At 42.1% G+C, this 27754-nt stretch overlaps 1 protein-coding gene across 1 annotated transcript in view; it reads left to right on the forward strand.

Annotated features, from left to right (window-relative positions):
• The window catches only part of PML (PML nuclear body scaffold), a 53993-nt gene extending 33154 nt beyond the window's left edge, over window positions 1-20839 (forward strand). The window contains exons 9-11 of the mRNA XM_036734870.1: window positions 10706-10755; window positions 12547-12703; window positions 16806-20839. Of these exons, the coding sequence (XP_036590765.1) occupies window positions 10706-10755; window positions 12547-12703; window positions 16806-17584 (986 nt within the window). The 3' untranslated portion in view covers window positions 17585-20839. The remainder of the gene's footprint in view (window positions 1-10705; window positions 10756-12546; window positions 12704-16805) is intronic.
• The last annotated feature ends 6915 nt before the right edge of the window (window positions 20840-27754 follow it).

Here is a 27754-nt window from a genome sequence, read left to right on the forward strand (position 1 = left end):
CTTTTTTCAGAAACTAACGATAGGGGTCAGCTAGGTGGCGCAGTGAGCAGAGCGCTGACCCTGGAGTCAGGAGGATCTGAGTTCAAATCCAGCCTCAGACTCTTGACACATTTACTATCTGTCTGACCTTAGGCAAGCTACTTAACTCCAATTGCCCTGCCTTCCGCCCTCAAAAAAATTTAAAAAAAGTAATTAAGGATAAGACATGCTTATTGCTCCTTAAAGGCCCCCTTGTGTAAGTGTCTGTTTTGTGTTTTATGTGTTTTGTGCTAACCCATAACTAACTGGTATTTCACTTATGCCCTTTCTTTTGGTTTGATCAACCAAAAAGAAACAGCTTGTAAAAAAATGAGTTTTCAGAAAAAACTCTTCATAGAAGACAAGTCTCTCTTTTCTCTCTTTGTTTCCAATGCTGGCCACATTGAAAGTTGTAGAGACGAAAGACAGATAATAGATAATTTGAGACGAAATTTGTGATTGGAAATTCTACAACTGTGATTTGACTGTAATGTACTTATGCCTTTTCTTTTGGCTTTCAAAAAGGAAAAGAAAATCTTAAAGATAGGAAGCTAAGATATAAAATTGATTAGAAACTAAATTTGCAAAAAAGGGAAATACTTGAATGTTTCACTCTTTGCTCTGTTTGTCTATCTCCTTTATTTGACTGGTACCAGATTTTTAGATTTTAGATGAGAATTGAGATTAGTATTGTCTGAGTAAGTCTTGTTGAGGACATCTGACTGCTCATGTAAAGAGACAGACATAGGGAAGTTAGCTTGAGTCTGTGTGGGGTATACCACCCAGACATAGGCTGTTCAGGTTAATCTCCAAGCAGCCCAAGAAACAAGCCACTAGGGCCCATACTTACAAGATACTTACTATAAGCTGTCTCGTCATATCTATGCTTACAATCAATGGGTTAGGCCAGTTAGTGCCTTGTCACTGAAGTAAATAGAACTTAGAGTAGGGATTTAGTTAGGACTCTCTTTGCTATAGGTGAGAGATATAGCAAGGATATTAGGTTTATCGGTCTATGGTAGTAGCCAGTGATGTCATGGCTTTAAATGCAGTTGTAATTCTAGAGAAGGACAAATAAAGGAGATGTATGTAGAATTGCTTAGCAATGCTGCAGATACTGTAGATAGAGGCTCATGGGTTTAGGTAGACAGCAGCTTTAACAGGGTATTATTTAGATTGAGTTTTTAAACTAAACTTTACCTTTGTTATTTGTTCTGCGTGTCAAGTTCAGTCAGTCACCAGCTCAAATCAGTTTTGCTTTCTGCAGAGACTCAGTAAACAGTGAGGAAGATTTCAAAATAGGATTTAACAAGATGTAGATCCTTGTTTATTGTCCATAGCTTGTCTGTATGTTCTGTCCTGATTGAAATTCTTTCTACACTGTTTTAGTCTTTAACAAGCTGTTCAAATCATAAATTGGTTAACAAGAATTGCTGGTGAACTTTTCTCTTTCTTCTCAATTCTTTGTGATCACGCTCTGTACATTAAGAAACTTTTTAGATTAGTTGTTCAAGCCATAAATGTGTTAGAAATAGTGTTTTTTCTACTTAGAAACATTTAGAACAGTTGCCTAAGCTATAAACCTTTTAAAAATAGTTGTTAACTCTATTCTCTTTTCTTACCTCCTTGGGTGCTTCATGATCATAACAATCAACTCTTTGTTTGGTCCCAGGATGTCTGAGGAAACTGAACCTATCATCTCTTTCTCTCCTTTGCATGTTGAAGGAACCGCTTGGATTAGCTATCCATGCCATAGATGTATTAGATGTATCAGAATCACATAGTAATTTTTCTTCTCAAATGGTAGGTGAACTTTCTCTTCAAGGCACTGAAAATAAGGAGGCTACATTTATCTCTTCTCCACACCTAGAAATCAAGACAGTCTGACTCAGATCCCTAAACTTGAGAGGAATCTGGATCCTAACCTCCCAGCAGATGAGGACAGACCGGTTCAAGCAAAAGAGGCTCTGACAGAGAATTCTAACAAGTTTGAGGAAATTAGGCAAGAAAAGAAAGAAACCCCAAACCTGTTCTATGACCTTCTCTGCAAAGGAGCTAAAAGTTCTGTAGGACTTGACCCTCTAAGGAGGCCAAAATCATTAATACAGCTTTTGTAAATCAGGAGTCCTCAGAAACCGGAGGGTTTTTCATGAATAATTGCTTTCAGTGCATGAGAGGAATATTAGTAAACTCAAAGCCATACCTCTATGTATTTTTTAAAAGGATAAGAACAGAAACTGAGTAACTGGGATCCTAAGACTTTTGCAATAACACCTGCTCTTGAGTCCAAAGCAGACAAAATCAAACCCTTAGATTTTTTTTACTGTGGGAAAAAGGGCTACTGTGCTAGAAATTGTAGAAAGAAACATATGAGAAGCAGAGAAACCTCAGGACCAGCCCAAGACAGGTTGGGTTTTCTTCACTTAATTCTGTGCCAAGGAAGAGAAAGTTTAGCAGCCCTCAGTATGTATTAGAGATACTATTGACTGTTCACTTTATTCTCTCTCTCTCCCTGTATTTATAGCAACTAATATTACTTATGCCACTACTGGACAGATTCCATCTGAATTGACCTGAGCTGAGCACAATAATCTAATATTCTAAGACTTTTAAGATCAGCCATGCCCTCTTCTATCTAAACTGCTGCATCTTTAAAATTATTATTTGGATATTTAAAAAAGCATTGTTGTTTAATTGGCAGAATTAACGATCTTTGGGTAAAATCATTACCATCTATCACTTCTGAAACTGTAATTTGGATATTCTCGAAAGTGATGTTGTTTCACCTATTAATGTTTCTAGTAGAAAATTGTGACCCTTATTTATTATTAATGTTTTCCATATAAAAGCTCCCCAAAGTTTAATTAATAAAGGATGGTTAATTTGGACTATCTATGATTGATAAAGGGACTCCGAAATATCTAAGTCAGCTTCTGATGATAACCTCTCTGTTGGTTCTCCATGTAAGATCTGTGTACTATTAGTTCCTATGCTATTCCTAGGTGCCTAAACCAGCTACCATTGTCTTCCCCATTCCTGATATGGCTAAATTGCTTTGCTGCTATTAAACTGTGCTCAGCCTTTTTCAGTTTTCAGTCAGTAAATCTGTGCAGTGCCTATTCACATTCACCTGGAAGGGGATTCAACACTACCTGAATGAAGACAAAGAAACAGCTCCACACTCTACTTAGAGCTGCAAGTTACTATGGACAGTATATCCCAACCTTTGGTGAAATTGTTAAACCACTAACAGCTCTGACTAAAGACTCAGTTGCAGAACCTCTGCCTCTGCTGTCTGAACATCTGGTGACAGCTGAAAAGATCTCTCCTCTCGGCACCAGCTCTGAGCCTTCCAGATTATAATAGGCCTTTTTCCTCTTTGCCTATGAGCAGAAGGGTATATCTGAAGTGCCCCTCCAGGACCTCAGATCATCCTTTTGGCCCACAGTCTAGGACACCTGACACCTGTCAACTGGCTGCTGTCCGCTGGGGAATACCTCCATGTCCTCAAGCCATAGTAGCTGTTGTTCTCTCTTAAGAGGATGAGCTTTGTGGTCTGGTTCTTATCTACCAACACACCATGCTGTGGCCTCATAAGATAACAAGCCTCGAATTGTTAGACATTAGAAAATATTGCCATCAAGAAACAAAGACAACTGTGAGGAAGAAATTGAGTCCCCCGAGAAGTGCAGTGCGAAACAGGTATCTGGGATATGGATGGAACAGATGTGAATCCATGGAACTGGTAAGCCCTTAAGAGATTTTACCATTAAACTTGCCTTTCAACTCACAAAAGGGGACATTTGGGGAATAGTGGACACAGTCAACCAAATGTGGGTAGATAGGTATCTCCTCTGTAGCCAATCATATATGTGCTTCCTATCACACAGGTCATTCTTATAACCAGTATTATTTTAGTAAGGTTGCCTTTGGAAATTATCTCTTGGCCTACACCCCATTTGGACATCTCCAAACTGACTATGTTAAGATGCCCAAATCAGGTATTTACAAATACTGTCTTGTCATTGTAGATCAACTCACTAGATGGGTTGAGGCCTTTCTGTCATCTAGGGCTACATCAACTTTTGTTGCCAAGATTATCCTCAACAATGATTGTCTCCAGATTTGCTCCACAACTCCCGCCGTCATTGATTTAAACCAAGGGACTATTTCACAGACTCAGTTTAACTCAGGTTCATTCCTATCTTCGTGTTAAACCCTGTTACCACACCCCATATTGCCCTCAAAGAACATGGCCAGGTTGAAAGGATGAAGAGGGAGCTTAAGACTATGACTAGGACACTTTGTAAAGAGACTTACCTGGGTCTGGGGGGAATTAGGAGAAATTGCATCTATATAAATTGATCTAAATTTTTAACTACTAAATTTGATTGGAATGATAATCACAGAATTTATAAACTTGAAATTTAAATGAAATATGAATTTGAAATGACATATACCACCTTTTAAAAATTCACCTTTTGAAATAATTTGACAATTCGAATGAAATTTGAATTCAGAATGACTTGAGATGCAGAGGTACTACCGTTTGATAAATTCAAATGAAATGAGATTTGAAACTATATGTCCTGTATAAATTTGAAAATTTGAAATTTCCTTTCGAAAATGAAATTAGGTGAATCACATGTAAAATTTAAAATCATTACCTTTTGAAATTTGAAAATAATTGACAGCACAATTCAAAATACCTTTTGAAATGCTTTTCCCTTTAGGAAGCTAGCTAGAGAAGAATATGACCCAATGAATATTTGTTCGTTTTTCTTTAACAATCTCACTGTCATCTGGTAGTCCAATTCATAAGCTACTAGACTGACTTTAGCCAAATGATATCAATTTAGTCACTTTAATAACTCAATAGGAAAGTGACCTCTCTAACAGCATTTCACAATATCTCAGAGAGATTGCACATAGCAGTATATTTTAAAAAGCGTATTTTAAATCATCCACATTATTATCTTTGATATGTTGTTTAACCCCACACCCAAAACAGTTAAAACATAACTTCAAAATTCTCAACCCAATCAATTTTTGATTCACTGGTGGCAATAACTAAACCTCATTTTTCTTATACCAGGAAAGGTTAAGTAACTTGCCATTCACACAACCAAGATAAAGCAGAATAATTCTTTATTTTATCAATAAGTGCATTTTTGCTTTGTTTTCATTTTTTTCTTTTCATGACTTTAAATTTCCTACTTCTGAGCTTATTTTGAGATCATTACATTTATTTCTAGCTGTATGCTCACACATATGTCTTCTTTCCCTCTACATTTTGTATATGTTCATGAGAATAAATTTTCTTTTGCTGCTTTAGTTTCATACTACAAATGTTCATGTATTGTCTTGTTCTTATAATTTTATTTACCACTTAGATCATTCATTGCTATATTTCTTGTTGGCATTTCTTCTAGATTTGTCTGAAAGAAACAAATTCCAATTATTATTAAAGCATCTAGGTGCTTTGTTTTTCAGTTAGCCTTTCCTTTAGTGACTATGATAATGTGTCATTTGGAACATCTACATTTAATCCTGATTTTATTCCATTATTTATTATACCTTTGAGCATAACAATGTTTCCCTATTTTTCTCTTGACCAATTTAATTTTACTATTGTCTCACCTGAGATTATCGTTAATCTTTTCATTGAGTCACCCAAGGAGCCAAATCAATTCCTTCTATGTTTCTAATGACCCTGACCACGTGTATCCCAGTGATGTCCCTTTTCCTGACTACCCAGGTCCTCCCCCATTGTCCTACTAATCCTCATGTTCCAGCATCTCCTGCCTTTTCTTCCCTCAAGTCATCCAGAGCCATCTGAGCCTCAAGCTACCCATCCATTGTTCCAAAAGAAAACTTTCTATAGTTTTGCACCCTCTGGTTTTGCATCCCCTATAGAGGTCTGCCCTCTATAGAACTATATGCTATGCTTAGCCTGTAATCGATCCAATTCTCAATAAACTGAGAAAATGATCAAAGGGGGAAATTGCAAGGAAAAAGATCAATAATCAATGCCTTGAGTGCCTTGCTCTATATTGCCTTGCTAATCTTTTATCAGCTGTAATCATTAGGATAAGAAATAACTGTGTGATTTGTAGTAAGAATATAGTCCCAGGTTAAAGACCTGTGTGTAACCAAACTATAATGTCCTAGGGAAATTCCAGTATAACTAAATCATTATAAAATGTGTTTGCTGTTTGCCCTGAACTTCTGATGGAAAAATACCCTAATTTGCACAATAGCAAGCTTTTTTTTCACCATACATGAATCAAGAAAATTACAAATAACTGTGAATTTTGCATCTTAGGGTCTCAAACCATACCAGGCAGACTGTAGACACCACCTTTGTTTCTCAGTAAAGGTTGATTTCCCTGCCCAGAAGGGCTTCCCAGCTTCTTTCTAATATAAATGGTATGTAATTTCAAAGGAGAAAAGGTTCAAAGCCTGTTGGCTTCCTGGAGGAAATGAGATTTTAGCTGAGCCTTGAAAACAGGGAAGGCTTTTGACAGGTAGAGGAGGTAGAGATAGGAGTGTAGGTTGAGGGCAGTGGAAGGTGTGCTGGGTTTGGAATGAAGGAACCTTGGATAGATGGAGGGAAGTGAGAGGACTTTGTCAGGCAAGAGGCACAGCATGAGTAAAGGAAAGAGAGTCTAGCAGTCATTGGGAGCAATTCCTGGATCATCAGGATGCTCCCTGGGTAGGAAGTGTTATTGTCATTATCATTTCGTTTTTCAGTCATGTCCAACTGTTCATGACCCCATTTGGGGTTTTCTTGGCAAGGACAGTGGAGTGGTTTGCCATTTCCTTCTCCAGCTAGTGTCTGAGATGAGATTTGAACTCAGGAAAATGAGTCTTTCTGACTCCAGGCCCAGGGCTCAGTGCCCTATGGCACCACCTAGCTGCCTTTGGCTAGGAATAAGCTGACTACAAATCTGATTGGCCAAAGAAGGCAGTACAGTAGAAAGGGCCCTGGATTTGGAGTCTGAATATCTGAGTTCAAATTATGACTCTGCTACTTATTGACTGTGTGATCTGAGATAAAGTATTTAACCTCTCTGGTCCCCAGTCTCCTCACTGGTAAAGTGAAAAGATGAGGCTCAGCCTTTTACTTGGGTCTCTCCTACTTCTAAATCTATAATCCTTTGAGTGTCTAGCCATGTGTTTGAAATTGTGTAGATCAGTTAACTTTTGTCATCTGTAAAATGGGAGAGTTGGGCTTGTTTTACCTCCAAGGTTGGTTCTAACCCTGAATTATGATGTGAGGAATCCTTTGGCACCCTGTGAAGGTGTTGTACCTTGAGTATGGCTGGACCCAATGAAAATGTGGGTGAAATCCCGACTCCTGGTCTTGTCCTAACTAAAGAGAGATGGATTTGACCCCGCTGTCTTCACAGCTACAGTGATAGATTCCAGAAGGAAAAGCAGTCCCTGGCCTCAAGGAACTTACATTCTAATGGAGGGAGGAATATGTAAAAGGAAGCCAAAAAGTGAGGGTGGGGAAAGAAGATTGGGGGCATGTTAGAGAAAAGCCAGAGAGTCAAGAGTGCAGCTTTGAGAGGACTAAAGTCTGACCTGGGCACCCCGCCCACCTTAAAAGAGATTGGCTGGGAGGAACCAGCCAGTCAGAGGGAAAGGCCACAGGGCAGGGAGGCTACTTCCAGTGTGAGAAGTCTTCCATTATCAGAAATTCTCATCTTCCATCTCCTTCCTTATCTTTCAGTCTTCTTACAATTTATGCCCCTCTACACCCTTATAATCCAGGCAGTCTGTCTACTGAGAAAAGGAAGGGAGATACATCATGATAGATTGGTAGGGTCAAGTGATTTTTTTTCAAGTAGGGGAAAACTTGGTATGTTTGTGGACAGAAGTAATGGAAGGGGAAGGCCTTGATTATAAGGGCAGTCTACCAGAGAAGGGAAAGGATTAGATCCATGGTACATGTGGAAGTTGTCCTTGGCAATGAGATTGAAGTATAGACAAGAGGACACTTTCAAGGACTTTTGAGATGTAGAAAAGGGGTCATGAGGGACCCACCAAATGGCCTTTATTTTCTCTGTAAAGTATGAGGTTATGAGGGGAGGGAAAGAGGTAGTATAGGAGAATAGAGGAAAGAAGAGAAAGTTTGGAATAACAACTATGATGAGCACAATAGAGAATCAAGCAAAGAGGAGTAAAAGGATTGCCTTGCTGTGGTGAGAGCCCAGTTGAGATCAGGTTATATAAATTTGTGGTGGACCTGGTCTGTACAGTGCTGTGACTTCCTCCACTCTGTTTTGGTACCATATGAATAAGAGCAAATGAGGCAAATGGTAGGAGTAATTTAGGGCTGGAATTTGACAAGGCATGAATACTGGTAGGAAGAAGGAGTAAGGGATCCAAGAGGAGAGAATGGTATGATGACAAACTGGTCACTTATATTGCCAGAATTCTAAAGAAAGAAAGTGAAGCCAGAGTAGAGGTGATAGTGTGGGAGGGTATTAAGGGATAGAAAAACTGGAGGTGATGGTGAGAACAAAGAATACATTTTAGAGGAGAGATGAAATAATGAGAAATTATGGTCAAATGAATTTAAGAATTCTTGGTCATGGAAATGGAACACTTGTGGATAACAAAGTAAGATCAAAGTAGTGACCATCCCAATGTATGGCCTCAGATGGAGTGGAAGAGTAGGTCATGGGAGTAGAGGACGTTAGGGAACCAAGGGGCTTCAGTTTTTGGAGAAACATCAACACATCTTGAAATTCTCTTGTATAGGGCCGGGGTTGGGGTGGAGAATCGCTTGATAACAGAGACAGAATCTAGACTGGGGGATATATTTGGGCAAAGAGAACTTGAAAGGAAGAGAGATAACTGAGTGATAGCAGCAGAAGAAGAGTCTGCAAATGGCAGTGAGTAGAAAGATGCATTTCAACTCTTCCTTCAGGACTAGTGTCTTGGAGCATATGAAAGAAGATGCAACCAGAACTGAAAAGAAGGGCAGGAGGGAGGCGCCATCTTCTGAGACAATCTGAGGCAATCAAAGGGAATGATGTAACAGGAATTCCATAGGGAGGAGGGATAATCAGAGCTGCTGTGGGACATGGGAGGGATAGGATGGAAATGGATTAAGATGAGAGAGAGGGAATTTAGGGCTGGGGGATAAGGAAGTGGTTCTCATATAAGCAACTGGAGATTCCATTTCGCTGGGCTTGGGTGAGTAAAAGGTGGTGGGAGTTTTCCTTCCATAAGGGATGAGACCAGGCAGAGAGGTAATGAACCACAGCTCTGCGGATGACAGCAGAGGATTGCAATACTCGGTGTCCTGGCTCTGCCTCAGCCTGTCTTGATGGCCAGTACCTCATTGGGTCACAACTATGGCCATAATGAAGGTAGCTACCAATCTGTTACTTCATCTGTACATCCCAGAGAGTTTCCCAAGGCCTACAGATTACACAGTGCTCCCAGAGACACACAGGAAAAAATGTGCAGCCTAGAAAGACCTCCATGAAATAATGACGAGCAGGAAAAAAAAAGAATGGAAATACTTATCAAATCATATATGACAAAAATGGAGATGGACAGTCAACCGAGGATGCTGCTGAAAATTAGAGAGACTGAAAAAATAATTGTGACTTATTACTTACTGAAATGTGTTTAAATGAAAATAGTTGCGAATAAAGTTTAATTGGGAGAATTGATGCTTAATGTTATTTATAATTAATAAAGTTTTAAATTTTAAAATAAAATTATTGGATGTGTTACTAAAAAAGACCTGGGTTTAATCTCAGTTCCAGTCACTTACCAGTTGTATGATCTTGTACATGTCATCCTCTCTGAGACTCAGTTTCTCATCTGTGCAATGGGGATAAGTCAAAAAGGGAAACAAAAGTGAATAATCAAACAAATAATGAAGGTTACCTCCTAGTGGAGATTAGAGAGAATGATTTTAAAAAAGAGTCATGACATATTACATGCTGAAATGTATTTAGATGGAAATAAGTTTATTGGATTGGAAATAAGTTATGGAAATAAGTTGCAAGATAAGTTTAATTGGTAGGATCGATGTTTAATATTGTTTATAATAAAACATTAAAACTTCAAAAAAAGAGCAGCAGACTTGGCATCAGGAGAGATCTGCGTTTAGTCCCAGCTTCAGCACTTAATATTGGAATGACCTTGGACATGTCAACTTCTCTGAACCTGTTTCTTCATCTGTAAAATAGGTGTAATAATATATTTGCCATGTATACCATAGGGCTACTGTGAGTACTTTGTAAACTTCATAAACTTTGTAAACTTGCTGTAGAAGTCTGATCTCTTATCTATGGTTTTACTAATTTTTTTAAATGTCTCTGTAACTTATACGTGGTTCACACCCCGCCGTAAAACCCTCCCTCATAGCAAATAAATCACGGTCCTGGAAAGTCTTTCAGCATTGTTTTCCTTTTGTTTTTCCTTTGCATTGTTGTGCTCACTGTGTAAATTGTTCTGGTCCTGCTTCCTCTGCCCCTATCTCAGTTCCCATAATTCTTTGCGTTCCTCAGAGTTGTCATTACGGCGCAGTAGTAGCCTCCTGTGTTGGTCTGTGCCCTTTGTTCAGCCATTCTCCACTCATTGGGTACCTCGATGCCCACACTGTGTTCTCCCAGCACACCCCCAGGGCTTACTAACTCCCCTTTCCATTTTGCAGATAATCCAGTTGTGGTAATCAGCAGCTCTGAAGAGACCGAAGAGACCGAGGTGAGAATGCTGGCCAAGCAGGCCCTTTCTGTCTTCCTTTCTCTACTTGTTCTGGAAGCCCCCATATTCTAATTGGAAGAGAGCCAGGAATCACTTCCCTCAGCCCTCCATTAGCTGTGAGCCCACATCTCCCCTAACACGTCTGGACGCTCTATTGAGTCAAGAAGATTTCTTGAACATCCATCTTACGCCTAGTACTGGAGCCCTAGGGGTCAGGTTGTTTCCATAAGTACATCCTTTCCTCCACTTTTAATTTTCTCAAAGGAAAGCTTTTTTTTCATGAGGATTTCCATGGCCATGGTGACTGGGAACTCTCTGGGACATGGGAGGCATGGGGAGGGAGTGGCTGTTTTGGGGGATGTTTTTTTTTTTTGAGGTGGAAGCTGCCTAGAGTAACTACGTGTGACACAGCAGAGGATTTGTGAATAGGGTCCTGTGTCTTGTGGCTCTTGGTCCTGTGGTTGCAAAGAATGGGAAACCAAGGGATTGCCAGTCTTTTGGGGAATGGCAGAAGGAATTGTGATATATGCATGTGATAGGGAGGTATTGTGCTGTGAGAAATGATGAAAGGGACTGTTTCAGAGAAATTTGGGAAGACCTCTGAACTGATGCAGAATGAAATTAGCAGAACCAGGAGAACAACTTACACTAAACAACAACATTGTAAAGACAAACAACTTTGAGAGATTTAAGAATTCTGATCAGTGCAGAGACCATGCATGATTCCAGAGGGTCCATGATGAAACATGTTACCCATCTCCTGACAGAGAGGTGACGGACTTACAGTCCAGATTGAGACATTTTTTGGACATGGTCAAAGTGGGATTTTTTTTTGCCTGACTGCATATGTTATGAAGGTTTTGTTTTTATTTTTCTTTTTTTTCCAATGGTGGTTGTGGAGAGAGGAGAGGTGGGAAGGAGAGAAAATAGATTTTTACAATGGAAAAAAATAATAAATCTTAAAAAATAGTAAAGGAGCTAGAACTGACTCTTGTGAGCTAATCCTTGTGGCTCACGCTGAACAATATCACGGCTTGGCAAGTCAAAGGGCAGCACTCGGTAGCTTCATGAGAGCTAGATGCATCCTTGATAACCAGGGCGAACAGACATGGAGTCGACTCTGGGTGGGAAGCTCTAACAAGCCATATTTCTACTTGAGCATTCACCAGGAGGGGTGAGAAACAAGAGGACTTGGAGCTTATAAAATACATGGTTTGTGAGTACTTGGAAGGACAAGCAGTGAGCCAATGTGGCAAAGAGGATTTTTTTTGTGAGTGGACTCACCTCTTGGTAATCAATCTTCAGGTGATCAAGTTCTCTATAAATTAACCAGACTGGCCCTCAGATCATGGACAATCAATCTTTTCCAGCGTGGTAAAACCTGCCATAACTTGAAGTCTTCTGACTTTCAGCCTAACAAAATCCAGAATTGCCTTGGTACCCCAGTGAGGTATCAGAGGAGACCCTTAGTAATACCAAGCCTCTTCTTCATAAAGCAGCCAAGTAACCTTCTTGCCCTTTGCGCTCCCCCATCCACGTACCTTGTTCTGGCTCTATTCAGGATGCAGATGGATGGATTTGTTTTGTTGATACTTTTGGTTTTTATATGACTGTCAGCATTTCCAGATATACCCATCCCCTCCCCCCAACACACAGTTAGCAAACCTAAGGCATACCAGGTATGCAACATTCCACACTCACAGTCCCACACCTTACCATATTGCTCCGCTGTGAAAAGAGAGAGCACACGCCCCTTTCTGAGCTGGGGTCACAGTGGTTTCTGTGTTTCAGTCCTCCAGCGATTTCGGAGACAGCAGTGACTCAGATGATCTTGTGGAGTGCACAGGCAGCACAAGGGCACCCTCCGGCCACCCCGTCGATAACTGCAGAGACTCCAGTCAAGAAAACAGAGCTTTGGTGTTCTTTGATCTCAAGGTTGACAGCAAAAGTGAGTCTCCCATCAATACCCCTTTCTTCTTCTGGCCTCATCTCCAGAGTCCCAGGAGGTATGGATAGGCCAAATGGGTATCTGTATGTCACCACTAAATGTGGAAGGGCAGCCAAAAACTGGCCCTGTGGGGTGGTCATTCAGCCAGCTGATGCTTGTGCTTCCCTTCAGCCCAAGGGTCCCAGAACTAATTTGGGCGTTGAAGTCAGGACTTCTGCCCTGAGGGAAGGAAGTATGTCTGGATTCCAAATTTCACAAATCAACATTTTCGTAGGACCAAGGGTTTTAAATCTGGGAGGGACCTTGGGGAATCATCTGATCCAATCAGTCCTCTTCTGGAAACTGGGAAACTGAGGCCTGGAGATTTAAGCAATTTGCCCAAAGTCACATAGGTGGGAAGTAGCCCAGGTGGCAGCATCTCTGACCCAGAGTCACTTAAAGATCTCAGGACCCAGTCCTGCTATCAATCTGAGGAGAGCAGATCAGGGAGAAAAGCAGGGCCTGCTGGTTAATCCACTCCCCATCACGAGACTTCCTCTTCCTTATGTGAAAAAATGTGGACATTTGCACTAGGTGGTCATTAATACCAAGAGGCAAGGCAAGTTCCCCAAATAGACACTGAAGAGGAGGAGGATTAGTTCTTCAGCTCAATCTACCCTTTCCAGAAAATAGAATCTAGCCAAGGGTCAGTCAGTCCCTCCTCATCCCAGATCCTCATTTTTGTGGCCTTAGTCCAGGATCCTGGCTGGCCCATCTGAACAACAAAATGTCTTAGCTTGGAAGGGCAAGGTGGAAATCAGACGGAACTCACTCTCCTTTCCATTAAGGCCAGCTGTGGTGGCCAGCACCTGGAATTCCAAGCCAGTCTGGTCACTCTATCCAAAGGGATATTGAATTGCTGGCCTGGCCCAGAACTGGGCATTTATTCAACCAGCATATCTTAGGGCTAGTTGCAATCAAGGCACTTACAGCGCTATCCATATCTATATCTATATCTATATGTATGTATATATGTGTATATATGTATATACACACATACATGTGCATGTATGTGCACACATACATGCATATATACCCATACATATATACATACATATATACGTATACATATATACACATATATACTTACACACATATATATACATAAATATGCATATATATAAATTGGGGTTACAGAAACAAAAATAAAACAATCCTTTGCCCTCCAGGAGTTTACATTTTATTGTGGAAAACAACATGAATATAAATAAGTCAATACAAAACAAACACAAAATAGTTTAGAAAGACCCCAACAAGTTGGGGAATGGGTTAAGGAGAGCCCAGAAAGGCCTCATGTGGAAAGTGCCCCTTGAATCACACTTTAAAGGAAACAGGATTCTAAGAAATGAGGTCTATAGGACAGCCTATGCAAAGGTGTAGAGGTGGGAGATTGAATATCTAATATGACATACACACACACACACACACACACACACACACACACGCACGCACATACGGAATACCGAGCAGGCCCTTGATAAATGCTCAGTGATATAAGCAATGTAGAACAATGAGGAGAGTGTGTTCGTTCAAGAATCAGAAGGCTTGGGTTCAAATCCTGCCTCCGATTATTTTATATGAATTTCTAGATGGCCTCTGGGGTCCTTTCCAGCACTAGTCCTAGGATCTTAGTTAAGACTATCATGATCCTAAAGTGTCCATGGTCTATGATGAGGGGGATGGGGAAGGATGGGCATGTGAAGGCAGATTTCAGCCACTGTCTGTTAACTGCTAAAGAGAAGAAAATTGAACATTCTTTTCAAGCCCTAAACTCTAAAGTAGGCCTCCTGATCCCCTGCCCTGAGTCTGGAAGGGAAGAAAGAGTACCTACTAGGTGCCAGGCACTGTGCGAAGCACTTTTTACGAATATCCTCTCATTTGATCAGCATGTAATGAGATAATATTCATAAAGTGCTTTGCAAACATTGAAGCGCCATGAAAAAAATGTTAAATAATATCATTATTATTTTCACTGTCGTTGTTAATATCATTTCGTCAAGCAGGGAAACCAGACTAGGAGCAAAATCAGGTTTGTAATCAGGTTCCAGGATGGTTAGAAGAAACCCCTGGGGCACACGTCTGCAATGTACCACTGACAGAAAGTGGAGATTGCAAAGGAGGTGGAGCTCCCCAAGCCTTACCTGGAGGGTGTCGGGGAGGTTGATCAGTCGCTTAGAGGCAGCTGGTGGCACAGTGGGTAGAACGTTTGCCCTGGAGTCAGGGAGACCTGAGTTCAAGTCTTGACTGCCTCAGTCACTTACTTGCTATGTGACTGTAGGCAAGTCACTTAACCTGTGTTATCTTCCATTTCCTCAACTATAAAATGGAGTTAATAACCACAGGCTTATCGTGAGGAACAAATGACATAGTATTTGTTTAAAAAAAGTGTTTGGCGCTTGGAAGACCCTTAATAATTGCTCATTTCCTTCCATTAACAAACATTTATTAAACACCTGCTCTGTGCTGGGCATGGTGCTGGTGCAGCCTTACCTGAAACATTCCTCAAATAACCTTCATCGGAGAAAGGGTCGGGGGGTTGGTGTCTCGTTACACAGGATAAGAATTGGGAGAGAAACAGGACCTAGAATGGCACTGGCCGAGGGCACTCCCAGATGGGGAAAGTTCTTCCATCGGTGTAAATCAGCACCTTTTCTATAACCAACAGTCACAGATGGCTGCCGAGAGCACTGAGAGGTTAAGGGACAGATCACCCAGGATCACTCAGCCAGGATGACTGAGTCAGGATTCGAACCCAGGTCTTCCTCACACCAAGACTGCCTCTTTCCACCACACCGTGCTGCCTCACATAAGTTGAAAAAGGGGTGCTTAATAAATACTAATGGATCATTTTCCCCATCCCACCCCCATCCGTGCCTTCTCCCTCCCTCCTTCCCTTCTTTCCTTCCTTCCTTCCTTCCTTCCTTCCTTCCTTCCTTCCTTCCTTCCTTCCTTCCTTCCTTCCTTTCTTCCTCCCTTCCTTTCTTCCTCCCTTCCTTCCTTTCTTCCTTCCTTTCTTCCATTTTCCTTCCTTTTCAGTTGGGTAAGGGGAGTTGGGAGAGAGAAAAAAACTGAATAAATACTTGATGATTAAAAAAATAAAATAACTTTTAAAAATTTTGGAAATGAGCAAAATATTTGTTAGTTGATTGACTAATTGAGGGAGGTGATGACCCAAGGGTCTCACTTTTGGCTTCAGGTTCATAGTTTCCGAGAGAGATGTTTTAAGACCAGAAATAGGAATAGGACTCAAGCAACTATTTCAACATCTCTGAAGCTGTTCACACTGACCTTTCTTACCCCTTCTTCCCTTATCTCTCCATGTCCTATGCCTTCTGATCTTCTCTCTCTCTCTCTCCCCCTCCCTCCCTCCCTCCCCCTTCTCTCTCTCTCTCTCTCCTCTCTCTCTTCCTCTCTCTTCCTGTCTCTCTTCCTCTCTCTCTCTAGCACTCTCTCTTTCTTTCTCTCTCTAACTCTTTCCCTCTGTCTCCTCTTTCTTTCTCTTTCTCTCTCCCTGTCTCCTTCCCTCTCTTTCCTGTCTCTCTTTTTCTGTCTTTTCCTTTCTCCCCTTTTCTCTCTTCTTTTCCCTGTCTCTTCTTTCTCTTCCCTTCTCTATCCTCTCTCTCTGTCTTTGTCTCTTTCTGTCTGTCTCTCTATCTCTCCTCTTTCTTTTTTCTCTCCTTTTTTCTCCTTTCTGTTTCTCTGTTTCTGTCTCTTTCTCTCTCCTCTCTCTCCCTCTTCTTTTCCTGTCTCTCTCCCCTCTCCTTTCTCCCTCTCTCCCTGTCTCTCTCTATCTCTGTCTCTGTCTATCGTTGTCTCTATCTATGTCTCTGTGTCCCTCTGTCTCTCTTTGTCTCTGCGTGTCTCTCTCTCCTCTCCCTGTTTCTATCATTCTGTTGCTGTCTCTGTCCTCTCTTCCTCTTCTCTCTCTCCCTCTCCTCTTTCTGTCTCTCCGTGTCTCTCTCTCTATATATCTGTCTCTATCTCTCTCTTTTCTGTCTCTCTCTCTGTCCCCCCACCCTGTCTCTCTCCCCCTCTCTCATTCTTTCTCTCTCTCATCCCCCAGCCAAGAAGATCAGCCAGCTGGCCGCTGTAAATGGTGAGAGCAATTTCCGTATCATCATCCACCAGGAGGAGGCCCTTTTCAGCCTCTTTTCCAGGGGGGTTGCCATTGAGGATGGCCTGCAGAATTTCCTCTGCTACCTCCGTTCTTCATCCCACCCCATTCTGGCTGGCTACAAGCTCTGGTCCCCCAATCTTACTGTCTTCTTTAAGGCCCTAGAGACTTTCTCCAAAAAGGGGGAGTTCCACGAGACCATCTCGGGGTTCCTGGATATCCTGCCCTTGATCCGTGATCGAGTGCCTGGGGCCAGCAGCTACAAGCTGAAGAGTCTGGTCAAGACCTACCTGTCAAGAAATATGAATGACAACAGCGCCCTGGCCTCGGTCCGGGCCATGCGAGACCTTTGCAAGATCCTGCACATCTACCTGGGCCAGAACATCAGCCGCAAAGTACTCCCCTTCTCTAACCTGGACTGCTTTGCTTCCCTGCAGCCCCTGGTCCACGTCAGTGTCCTGACCCGCAACCAGGCCAAGCTGCTCGCCCTCCGGAATGTCAGCCTCACAGAGCTGCAGGCGGCCTTCCACGATGATCCTGAGTGGGGACTCAGGAAATACAGCCGCTACTTGGCCTCTCGGAGCTCTCGCTCACTCCCTTCCCTGCTGGGGCTTAGGAACTACCTCGAGAGCCTGCTGTCAAATCCCAAGCCAGAGGGAAAGCAGGCTGGGGGTCCCAACCAGGCTCCTCCGGGAAAAGCCTCTTCCCAAACCAAGAATGGTGAATGAGCTCCACTGCAGGCCTGGGGGATGGGAGGGAGATGCCATGTTCCTCCAGGCTCCACTGGCCATGTTTCTGTCTCACTCTGCAATCCAGTGTTCCCCAAATCTCTATTTAAATGGGCTTTCCGTATCCCTCCATCTGCTTGGTCTAAAGGCCTCTGTGCAATTTCATTTGGATGTCATCCCCTTTCCCAACCCCCAATCTAGGAGGGTTCTTTGGTAGACAGGGCAGAGACGCCCGAAAGGGATCTCTTTATATGACCAGGCTGGAAAGGACCTCTGGGAATATGTGGGGAGCAGAGAGGTGGAAGAAAGGTAATTGCACCTTCTAATCCCCAGCTCACCCCCTCCTCAGGTTCCAACATAAAATAAACCAGGAGAGCCTCTTGCCGTATAGGCCCAGGTCCACACTCCAGATTATCTATCAGAAAGGCTAAAAGCTTCAGGACAGGTCAGCAGTCTCTCTTTGAAAGTCCTCCCTCAGCACTAGCCCAGATTTTATCCAACAGGCCTCCTCAGTTCCTTAGGGTTCAGAGACAGTTGCTTAGCCTCCCTGGTGGCTCTTTCTCACCCTCTCAGCCGCAGGTGCTGTTCACTCTGGACAGCTGTCTGAGACATTCCATTCCCAAATGCCACCTGCCTGGGTGTAACTCCAAGTGCCTTTCATACTGGAATTGCTGCCTGTGCATGGTAGTGGCTCCCCTTCCCTCTCTGCCCACCCTCAGCCTATCCTTCCCCCAGGCTCAGCTGCTTCTGCTCTTCATTTACATAGGTACTTGCCACTTTTTTCTCTTCCTAGTCCATATTTACATGGGAATTGACTTAAGTCACAGACAAGGTACTGAGTATTGGTGCCTCTTCACCTATGACTTTCTTACTCTGTCCTTGAAATATTCTCCCTGCTTCCTCCTCAGAATTCCCAGCTGCCTCTCTCCCAGCTCCTTCCACAACTCATCTAGCTGGAAATTCCCTGGGCCAAGAATCAAGTTCCCTGGGGTACTTAGGCCTACTCTAGCGCTATTCCTGAGTGACTTTACGCAAATCACCTCCATGGTCTGGGTCCAAGTTCCTTCAACTCTCAAATGAGAGAATTGGAGCAGAGTCCTCCCTCCGTAGCGGTGTGTGGTTCTATGGTTCTGTTTAGCTGGGAAGATGCATGTTTTCTGAAGATACCTGTGGCTGTCTTCATGACTGCTCCTGTTGAAGGGGATGCCCCCAAATGGATCCTTTGTCTTAGGGCATCTCAGTTGCAGAGATATAGAAGGTCCTAACCATTGTCCATCTATTTGGCAATAGAGTGAAGGTCAGAGGCCATCCAACTACTGGCTCACACTTACTGTAGAGGTGGCCTTTGGCCTTCTTGTCCCAGGTGATCTTTTAGTATGCAAAACAAAAACACACACACACATACACACACACACACACACACACACACACACATACAAGACAAGCCTATTCGTGTAGCATACATTTCCCACCCCCCCCCACCCCCAGTCTTCAGTAAGTGGCTTCACATGGGTTGGAGAAGCTCTCATTGTAAGAAATTCAGCAGCTGTGGCTGATCATGGACTTCTACAAATGGGAAGTGACTTCTCTCTTAATTCTCAACCGTCACCACACCAATGGACCCCAGTTTTAGGAAATCAGGTGGACATCTGGATTGACATCCAAGAAAAATAGATGTGGTGGTAACTCACCTGACAAGAAAGATACTTCTGTTTGCAGGATCTGTATGGCATTCTTATATGGGTAATGGACATTGCTGGGCCTGGATCTAGGATTAACTTATTGTGTCCTACTGGGCAAGTCAGCTCACCTCTCTGGGCCTCATGGGTAAATGGACATAAGAATAATGTCCTACTCATCTCTGACTTAACGTAGCAGCTGTGGGCATTGGATGAGAGATGAGCTAAGAAACTGCCATGTTGATGCCAGGAAGAGTTTTAATAGTGAGCTCCTTGGCACATTTAAAACAGGTTCCAAATTACTCAGAGAGGATTCAGCTTCAATCATTGACAAGCATATTTTAAGGAACATAGCTATTTAAAGGCGGAGGGCACCTGCCTCACAAACGGAAGCTATTTATCAGGAATTGGGGGCTTGGGTCATGATTCCATGACATGACTTCCATTGATACTGAAATGATTCCTGGCATTCTCAGAAGGAAAGACAAAGAACCCTCTTTCCCTCTCAGTGACCTAATTCACAGTGTGGACTTCAGCATTTAGCAATTCCATTGTCACCTTGGGACTTTGTGTTTTCAGATTTGCAAATACTATGTGATAATATTTACACCAGAAGAGTGGTTTACTGTTCTTCCTCTACCTTCACATCTTAAAATAAATCCATGGGTCCTAAAGGCTGAGCTCATAGGTAGTTGACTTTGCCCAGTTCATGAAGAGTGAGAGACCTCCCCTCTCTTTAATACCCTTTATCTTTGCCTAACCACAACCGCCTCTGTAATGTGGGAGGGCAAAATCTGGTTTTTAGAACAGAACTTTTCTCCTTTGGGCCAAAATCCTCACTCTGATGTTTGTAAATTGTTGAAAATCTAGAGTTCTTCATCTCTTCCCACACCACAAACTAGCTCCTCTTCCTGACTTCCCAATTCTGTTAGTGGGACCACCACTGTGCTGGTCTCTAGAGAATGGCTACAACCACAAAGGCTGTCCTGAAAGACCCAAGTCATCTACCCAGGCCAAGAACAGACTTTAATGGTATCTGTTCCTGGTTAAGAAGTAGTCGGTAAATTCTTGTTTGGAATGATGGATGGTATATGTTTTTTCCTGCACTAATGCTTAGCAGAGGCTGGTGCCTGTATTGTTCTTGTATCCTATTGTTCATTATAGTAAGATTTGTTCATTTGTGCATGTACTCATCTGGCTGTCCAGATCCAAGAGGAGAAGGAGTCTGTCCCTCCTCATTGGCCTACAGATCATTTCATGTTAATATGGGGTAGGCCTGGGGGAATAGGCAGCCTAAGGTGAGGGTGGGGGGCAGGGGGTCCTTGTGAACTGACCAATTGCCACTGTCAGTGATCTGTACTGGTTGATGCTTCTATTAAGGATGCTTCTTCCTCTATTAAAATTCTAATTAGTAGTGGAATTAGATCATTCGACTGCAGCTTTTATCCTGTTCAGTGTAGAGTCCTCCTGGTCAGATAAGCCTGTTATATATCACAAAGTTGGGCACCTTAGGACCCCAGGGCTCCAATATCTGTGTATCTTTGTTCTATTATCGCCATTAAATGATTTAACCCTTGTGGTGAGTGTGAGTAGTTCCTTTCCCAGAGAGAACCTGATCGATGAACTGGTAACAACCATCATCCAATTAGAAATTGCAAATTGTCTTTGACCCCTCCCTTTCCTGTATCTCCCACCTTCAAACAGATGCCTTGCCTGTAGATTCTATGTCCACAACTTATCTGGTTCTGTGGAGCCCCCTTCATTTCACTCCCATCACCCGTTTCTAGCCTTTGTTTCCTCACATCTGGGCTATCGCCCCCAACACAGAGATAGTCTCTTCCTCTCCAAGCAAGGGTCATTTTCCTAAAGCAGTATTCTGATAATGATACTCCCTGACTCAAAAACTTTCATTGGCTGCTACTATTTACCAAATAAAGCCTACACTCATCTTGGTGTTCACAGATTTCCCCAATATGGTCCCATCCTACCTTTGCATCATCTTCTCACACTTGCATGTCCCGTTAGGAATAAGATGCTGCTTATAAGGAACAAGATTTCATAGTCTGTTTAAGGTGTGTCTGAATTTAAGCAGCCATGCAGATGCTGCTAACTGACTGATTTGGATGGGAGATCATAGCAATGGAGTTGCTAAAAATGGAAGAGGACCTTTGAAATGTTGAAATTTCAAAGAATCTGTGGTGTCTCCATCCCAACCTGGATGAATGGGTCTCTTTAAGAGAGAAACACTAAGATTTCCTGTGGCCCCAAGAGCCTCCCCTTTGCTCGGAAGCAGAGACTACCTTGCAAACTCAAATCCCAGACTTACCCCAAACAATAACAATCCTTTCTCCCCAAACCCTCCCTTCCCAGCTTTCCTCTTGCACTCAAGGGTACTGCCATCTTCCCAGCCAACAGATTCTCTCCACCTTGCTGTCATCTTCAGCTCTTCATTCCTTCTCATCCCACATATTCAATATGTTGTCAAATCATGTTGTTCTACCTTCAAAGCCTTCCCTTTCTCTGCACTCACATAGCCACGACCCAAGTACATGCCCTCATCAACTCAAGCCTAGACTATTGCAATAGCTGGTTGGTCTCCCTCCCTCAAGTCTCTTCCCAGTTTTGATCCATCCTCCACTCAGCTGCCAAAGGGATTTTTTATTTATTTAGCATTTGATTTTTCCCTAGTTACATGTAAAAAAAGAAATTTTAATATTTGTTTTTAAAACTTTGAGTTCCAAATTCTCTTACTTCCTCCCTTCCCTTCTCCCCGATTGAGAAGGCAAGCAGTTTGATATAGGTAATACATGAATAATCATGCAAAATATTTCCATGTTAGTCATGTTGTAAAAGAAAACATAGACAAAAAAAGAAAAAGAAAGTAAAAAAGTATACTTCAATCTGTATTCAGACACCACCAGTTCTTTCTCTGGGGATGGATAGTGTAACAATGATAGCGTTTTTTTCAAAGGGATTTTCTTAAAGTGTGTCTGACCATTGCACCCCCTTGGTAAGGAACTCCAGTGGTTCTCTATCACCTCCAGAACTGAATATGAAGTCTGATGTTTGGCATGGAATTAGCTTATTACCCAGCCTCTTCCTACCTTTTTAATCTTCTTATACTTTATTCCCCTTTACTAATTCTGTGGGCTACATGCTGATACACTCCCCCCCAACACACACACACATCACATCATCCCCTGACTCCATGTTTTTTCACAAGCTGACTTCTACACCTGGCACCTGGCTTCTTTCAAAACTCTGGTTTAAGTGGAGTTACTAAAGCTTTCAAGGTGTCCTGCCTTCCTTCAATGCCTTCCCTCTGAAATGACCTTCCATTTACCCTGGATATTTCTACCATGTACATAGTGGTTTGCATCCTGTCTCCCTTGTTAGACTGTGAGCTCCTCAACATCAGGGAATCTGTTTTTGCCTTTCTTTGTGTCCTCAGTGCTTAGCATAGTGCCTAGTAGGTGCTTAATAAATGCGTGTCTTGATTTGCATTTCCTAAGCCTTCTCTGTCCAGGGTTCAAGGATCCCCCACATCACTAGCTCCTCTCAGCTATTTTGATACCTAGACTGAGCACCTCACCTATTTCTGCCTTTATTAACCACTAGAGAAACTAGGATGGCAGAATTTCTGAGCTGAAAGGGACCTCAGAAGCCAACTTCATCAGCATGTGTGTATGTATGTGTGTATATATAGGTGTGCGTACATGCATATATACATATACAGTGTACATATATGTATGTACGTGTGTGTGCATATATACTGACTCAGAATCCCCTCTGCAAAATCTTCAAGTGGTTTATCATTCTTTGCTTAAAGACCACTAGAAAGGAAGACCCCACTTTCCCCTGGAGCGTTCCATCCCATTTAGGCACAGGTCCAAATTGTTAGGGAGGTTTGCTTTACTTTGAGCCTAAATCTGCTATCCCTTCTCCCCAAACTCTGCTCTATGGGGCCAAGCACAAGTCTAGATAGTAGACTTTCAAATATTTGAAGAAAGCCATCATGCACCCCTAGGTCTCCTCTTCTCCAGGCTAAATAAGCAGAGTTCCTTCAACTGATTTTCCGATAGCACCATCTCCAGTCTTCTCCTCATCCTCATCACTGGCAGTTCACTGGATAAATGGATCTCTTTAGGAGAGCGACACTCAGATTTCATCCATTTCTCTGGCAGTTCACCAGCTCGTCAATGTTTTTCTTAGACTGATTATCAATAATTACAATAAGTCAAGTGTGGTCTGACCAGGGAAGAATATAAAAGGCCTATCACCCTCCCACAGTGTCCCAGACACTCTATTGGAATGTAGCCTAAGATGATATTAGCTCTTTCTGTCTGCCCTATCAAATTACTCACAGTGAGCCCATGTCCACATCCTCATAAACAGCGACATGTCTGGACCACCCCATCCTATTCTGTAGTAATTGATTTCTTGAACCCCCACCTTTAAGAGTTTGCATTTAAGCCTATTTTTGTTGTGATTCGTTTCGGTTGTGTCCAACTCTCCAGGACCTCATTTAGGGTTTTCTTGGCAAAGACACTGGACTGGTTTGTAATTTCCTTCTCCAGCTCATTTTAAAGATGAGAAAACTGAGACAAACATGGTTAAGTGACTTGCCCAGAGTCACACAACTAGTAAGTATCTAAAGCCAAATTTGAACTCAGGTCTTCCTGACTCCAGGGTTGATGATCTGTCCACTGCACCACCTAGCTACCCCTACATTTAATTAGTTAATTGCATTTAATTGATCAATTAATAAATACATTTCAGCCTGCCAAGCCCCTTTTCTATTCTCACTTTGCTATTCAACAGGCTCTCTCATGTATCCCAAGTATCCTCTACTCCAGCCAGAGGTGATCTCTGCTTTTAATCAACTGTTAGATGACCTTGTACCTCATATACATTGAGTACCTACATCCTACTGTCTTGTATTACAGATATATATGTATGTGTCTATAAACTCCTTGAGGACAAAGACCAAGTTTTTTCCTTATAGTTCCACAATAATCTTGCTTCTCATGGGAGAGGTGCTCAATATATGCTTATTGGATTAATGTTTACTTTGTTCTGTGGTGAGAATGGTTAAACTCTACAGTGTAGTCTCAGAGCTTCTTCCTAAATTAATAGCCCTCTACCCTGAGGTGTTCTGGTAAAGATTTAACAACCAGATCTCTTGGGGGGCAGGGGAATATACTCCTGACATTTTTAAGTTTAATCTTCATTATTGATTATTTGTCCACCCTTTCCTTAATTCTAGATAATCAACAAAATAATCAAGCCCTGATTTGTAGGGTTTGCCTATTTCTAAGATAGAAATGATCACACTGAAAAATTAGCAATTAGATATTTCCAAGCATAATCCTGTCTCTACCTCAATCCAAAAGCTATTCTATCTCCAGATAAAAAGCTCACCCTTAACGATAATCTCACCCTTAACTCTACACTAAACCCCAGTCTTAACAACCCTAACCCTGATAACATCTCTCAATTTAATTCCACCTTAGCATACCAAACATAGCCCATTTTGATCTAATGTCCAACATAACCTTACTATAACTAATCCTGGACCATAGTTCCTACCCCCAAATAGACTTACTCCTACAGGTAACTCAACTCTTTGGAGGAGCAGCATGGCACCCTGTAGTAAAGAAGCCTTACTATGTTGCCCTGGACAAGAACTCTAGACTTCTCAGTACCCAACTAAGATACTCTTAAAAAACTGAAAAATAGTTCCTCATCTGCTTTAGTAAAAGGAGTTTCTTCACTTCACCCATAAGATGGCAGGTTTGTGTGTATATGTATATAAATGTATAAATACAGACACACACAAATAGCCATATATGCAGGTATATGCATTTATAAATCAAACACGTGTATGTCTCTGCTTTGTGATAGCACTTGCACGATTATTGTCTGCTGATTGAAAAAAATACAGGAAGACAAAAGGTTACCATGAATTCAGGAAGGGGGCAAAGCCAAAGCCAGCAAGCCATGGGACCAGACAATGGTGACCTTATCTCAGAGTCCATAAAGCTATAAGGAAAGGAGATCTGGCAAGAGCCTGACCAGGGTGGTTTCCCAAACTGTACCACAAGAGGTCTCTGGTGCACCATCAGTTTATGTCACGGAGCATCCAGTCTCAGGAACTCTGGCTGGATTAGCCAAGATGGGAAGAATGGGCAGGCCACACAAGTGTCTCCGTGTCTAGCCAATAGGCTGAAGAGGATGCACAGAGGGATTGTCTGAACCCAGATTGTGGTTGATGAGGATTGGAGGAGACAATGCGGTGGTACCCCTTCACTGGAGGTGAAGGTCAGGTGACTGCTTATTGGGAAATATTATAAAGGGACACTATGTTCATAGAATAGACTCTGAGGTCCCACTGAGTTTAGATAGAAGAAGATGGGGATCCTGGCTCTGTTCTAACTAGCCGTGAGACCTGGAACAAAACACATCCCCTTTCTAAACTCCAGGTTCTTGGTCTATAGAAGAGGGTTGGAATCTACGACTTTTGTTTTGGCTCTGAGAATTTGTATCTGAGTGTCTCTGAGATCAGAGAAGATGCTCCTTTTTTCCAGCCCTCCACACCTCTTCAGTCAGAGCCTCCATTGCTAGGTACATCCCTCATGAAACCACTCTGGACTTGTAGCTATAAGAAAAGAGTTGATTTTCTTGTACCCAAATTAAAGACTACATTTACCCCTATAGAAGTTCATCTTATTAGATTCAACTCAATGTTCTAGCCTGTCAAGACCTTCTTGGATCCTGTCAACTATAGTGCTACAACTATTCCTTTCAGTTTGGCATCATTTGCAAATTTGATGAGCGTACCATCTATGTTTTCATTCAAACCATTGATAAGAGGCAAGGCACTTCTTTCAGACTCCTCTTCATATTACTTAATTCACCTGCTCTTCTCATCTAGGTAGGTGTTATGATTAGTTAGAAAGAAAATGCTGTTCTGAGCAGAAGGAACTATAGGGCAAAGGACTTGGGTTTTGGTTCTAGTTCAGCTACCCGCTAGCTATATAAGCTTGGGTCTCAGTTTCCACATCTGTCCATTGAGAGAATTGAAGTAGGGAATAAGAATTTATATAGCACTTACTCTGTGCCAGGAACTGTGCCAAGCGCTTTACAAATATTATCTCAGCTGATCTTCACTAATGACCCTGGCAGCTAGATGGCTCTGTGGATAGAATGTTGAGCCTGGAGTCAGGAAGACCTGAGTTTAGATCCAACCTCCAACACTCCAAAATCTCTCTTATGTTATTCTTGTGGAAGGGAAGATAAGATATGGAGCAGATGTGTCAAATCTAGGGTGCAGCCACTGGAACCAGATTAAAATGTAATTGGGAAACGTTTAACAAAAGAAATAAAAATACAATATTAGACAGATAATATTAATTTGTAGCTTTCTAAGTCAATGTGTGTAGCTTCTCTTTGAGTTTGACACCACTCATCTAGATGGGTTACATGGGTTCAGAAGTGGTTGAGTGATTGGCCCAAACAGAGAATCAATATCAACTCAGTCTCTATCGGGTGTGCCACAAGGATCTGTCCTTAGTCTTGGGCTGTTTAACATGAGGATCAATTACCATCAAGTACCATCACTATTATCAATCAACTTTACTTAGAGAAAGACTTTGACGAAATGCTTATCCAATCTGAAAAAGACACAGAGATGGGAGTAATAACTAACATGTGAAGTTACAAGGACAGTTTGTAAACCAAACTTGTTAGTTTAAGATAATAAACTTATCCAATAAGAAGAAATTTAATTGGGATGGATGCACTGGTATACTGGTAAAAATTTAACAACCAGCTCTCTTGGAGAAGAAAATGTACACCTGGCATGCTTTTAAGTGAAATCTGTATTTTTAACATGTTCTCCATCACTTTCTTAATTCTAGACCAGGGGTGGGGAACCTGCAGACTTGAGGCCATATGTGACCTTCTAGGTCCTTGGGTGCAACCTTTTGACTGAGTCCAAGTTTTACAGAACAAATCCTTTTATTAAGGGATTTGTTCTGTAAAGTTTAGATTTAGTCAAAGGGCTGTGCTTGAGGACCTAGAGGGCCACATGTGGCCTTGAGACTGCAGGCTCCCACCCCTGTTCTAGACAATCAACAAAACAATAAATCAAGAGCTGATTTGCAGTCATTTGCCAATTTTCGTGGTGTAAATGCAAAGCTGGAAAATTTAACAATGGGATCTTGCAAGCTGTTCAACATGGCTCCAGCATACTCCCAGAGGGATATAAAGATTGGAGGTTGCTAAGTGGCAAGGTGGATAGAGTGCCAGAACTGGAGTCAGGAAGACCTTGACTTCAAATCTAGCCTCAGACACTTACCAGCTGTGTAACCCTGGGCAAGTCACTTAACTCCTGTCTGCCTCAGCTTCCTCATCTGTAAAATGGATAGTACCTACTTCCAATCTCCTCATTTTACAGAAAAGGAAATTGAGGTCCAGAGGGGATGATCAA

Source organism: Trichosurus vulpecula, chromosome 8 (genome assembly GCF_011100635.1).
Source record: "Trichosurus vulpecula isolate mTriVul1 chromosome 8, mTriVul1.pri, whole genome shotgun sequence".
Lineage (NCBI taxonomy): Eukaryota > Metazoa > Chordata > Mammalia > Diprotodontia > Phalangeridae > Trichosurus > Trichosurus vulpecula.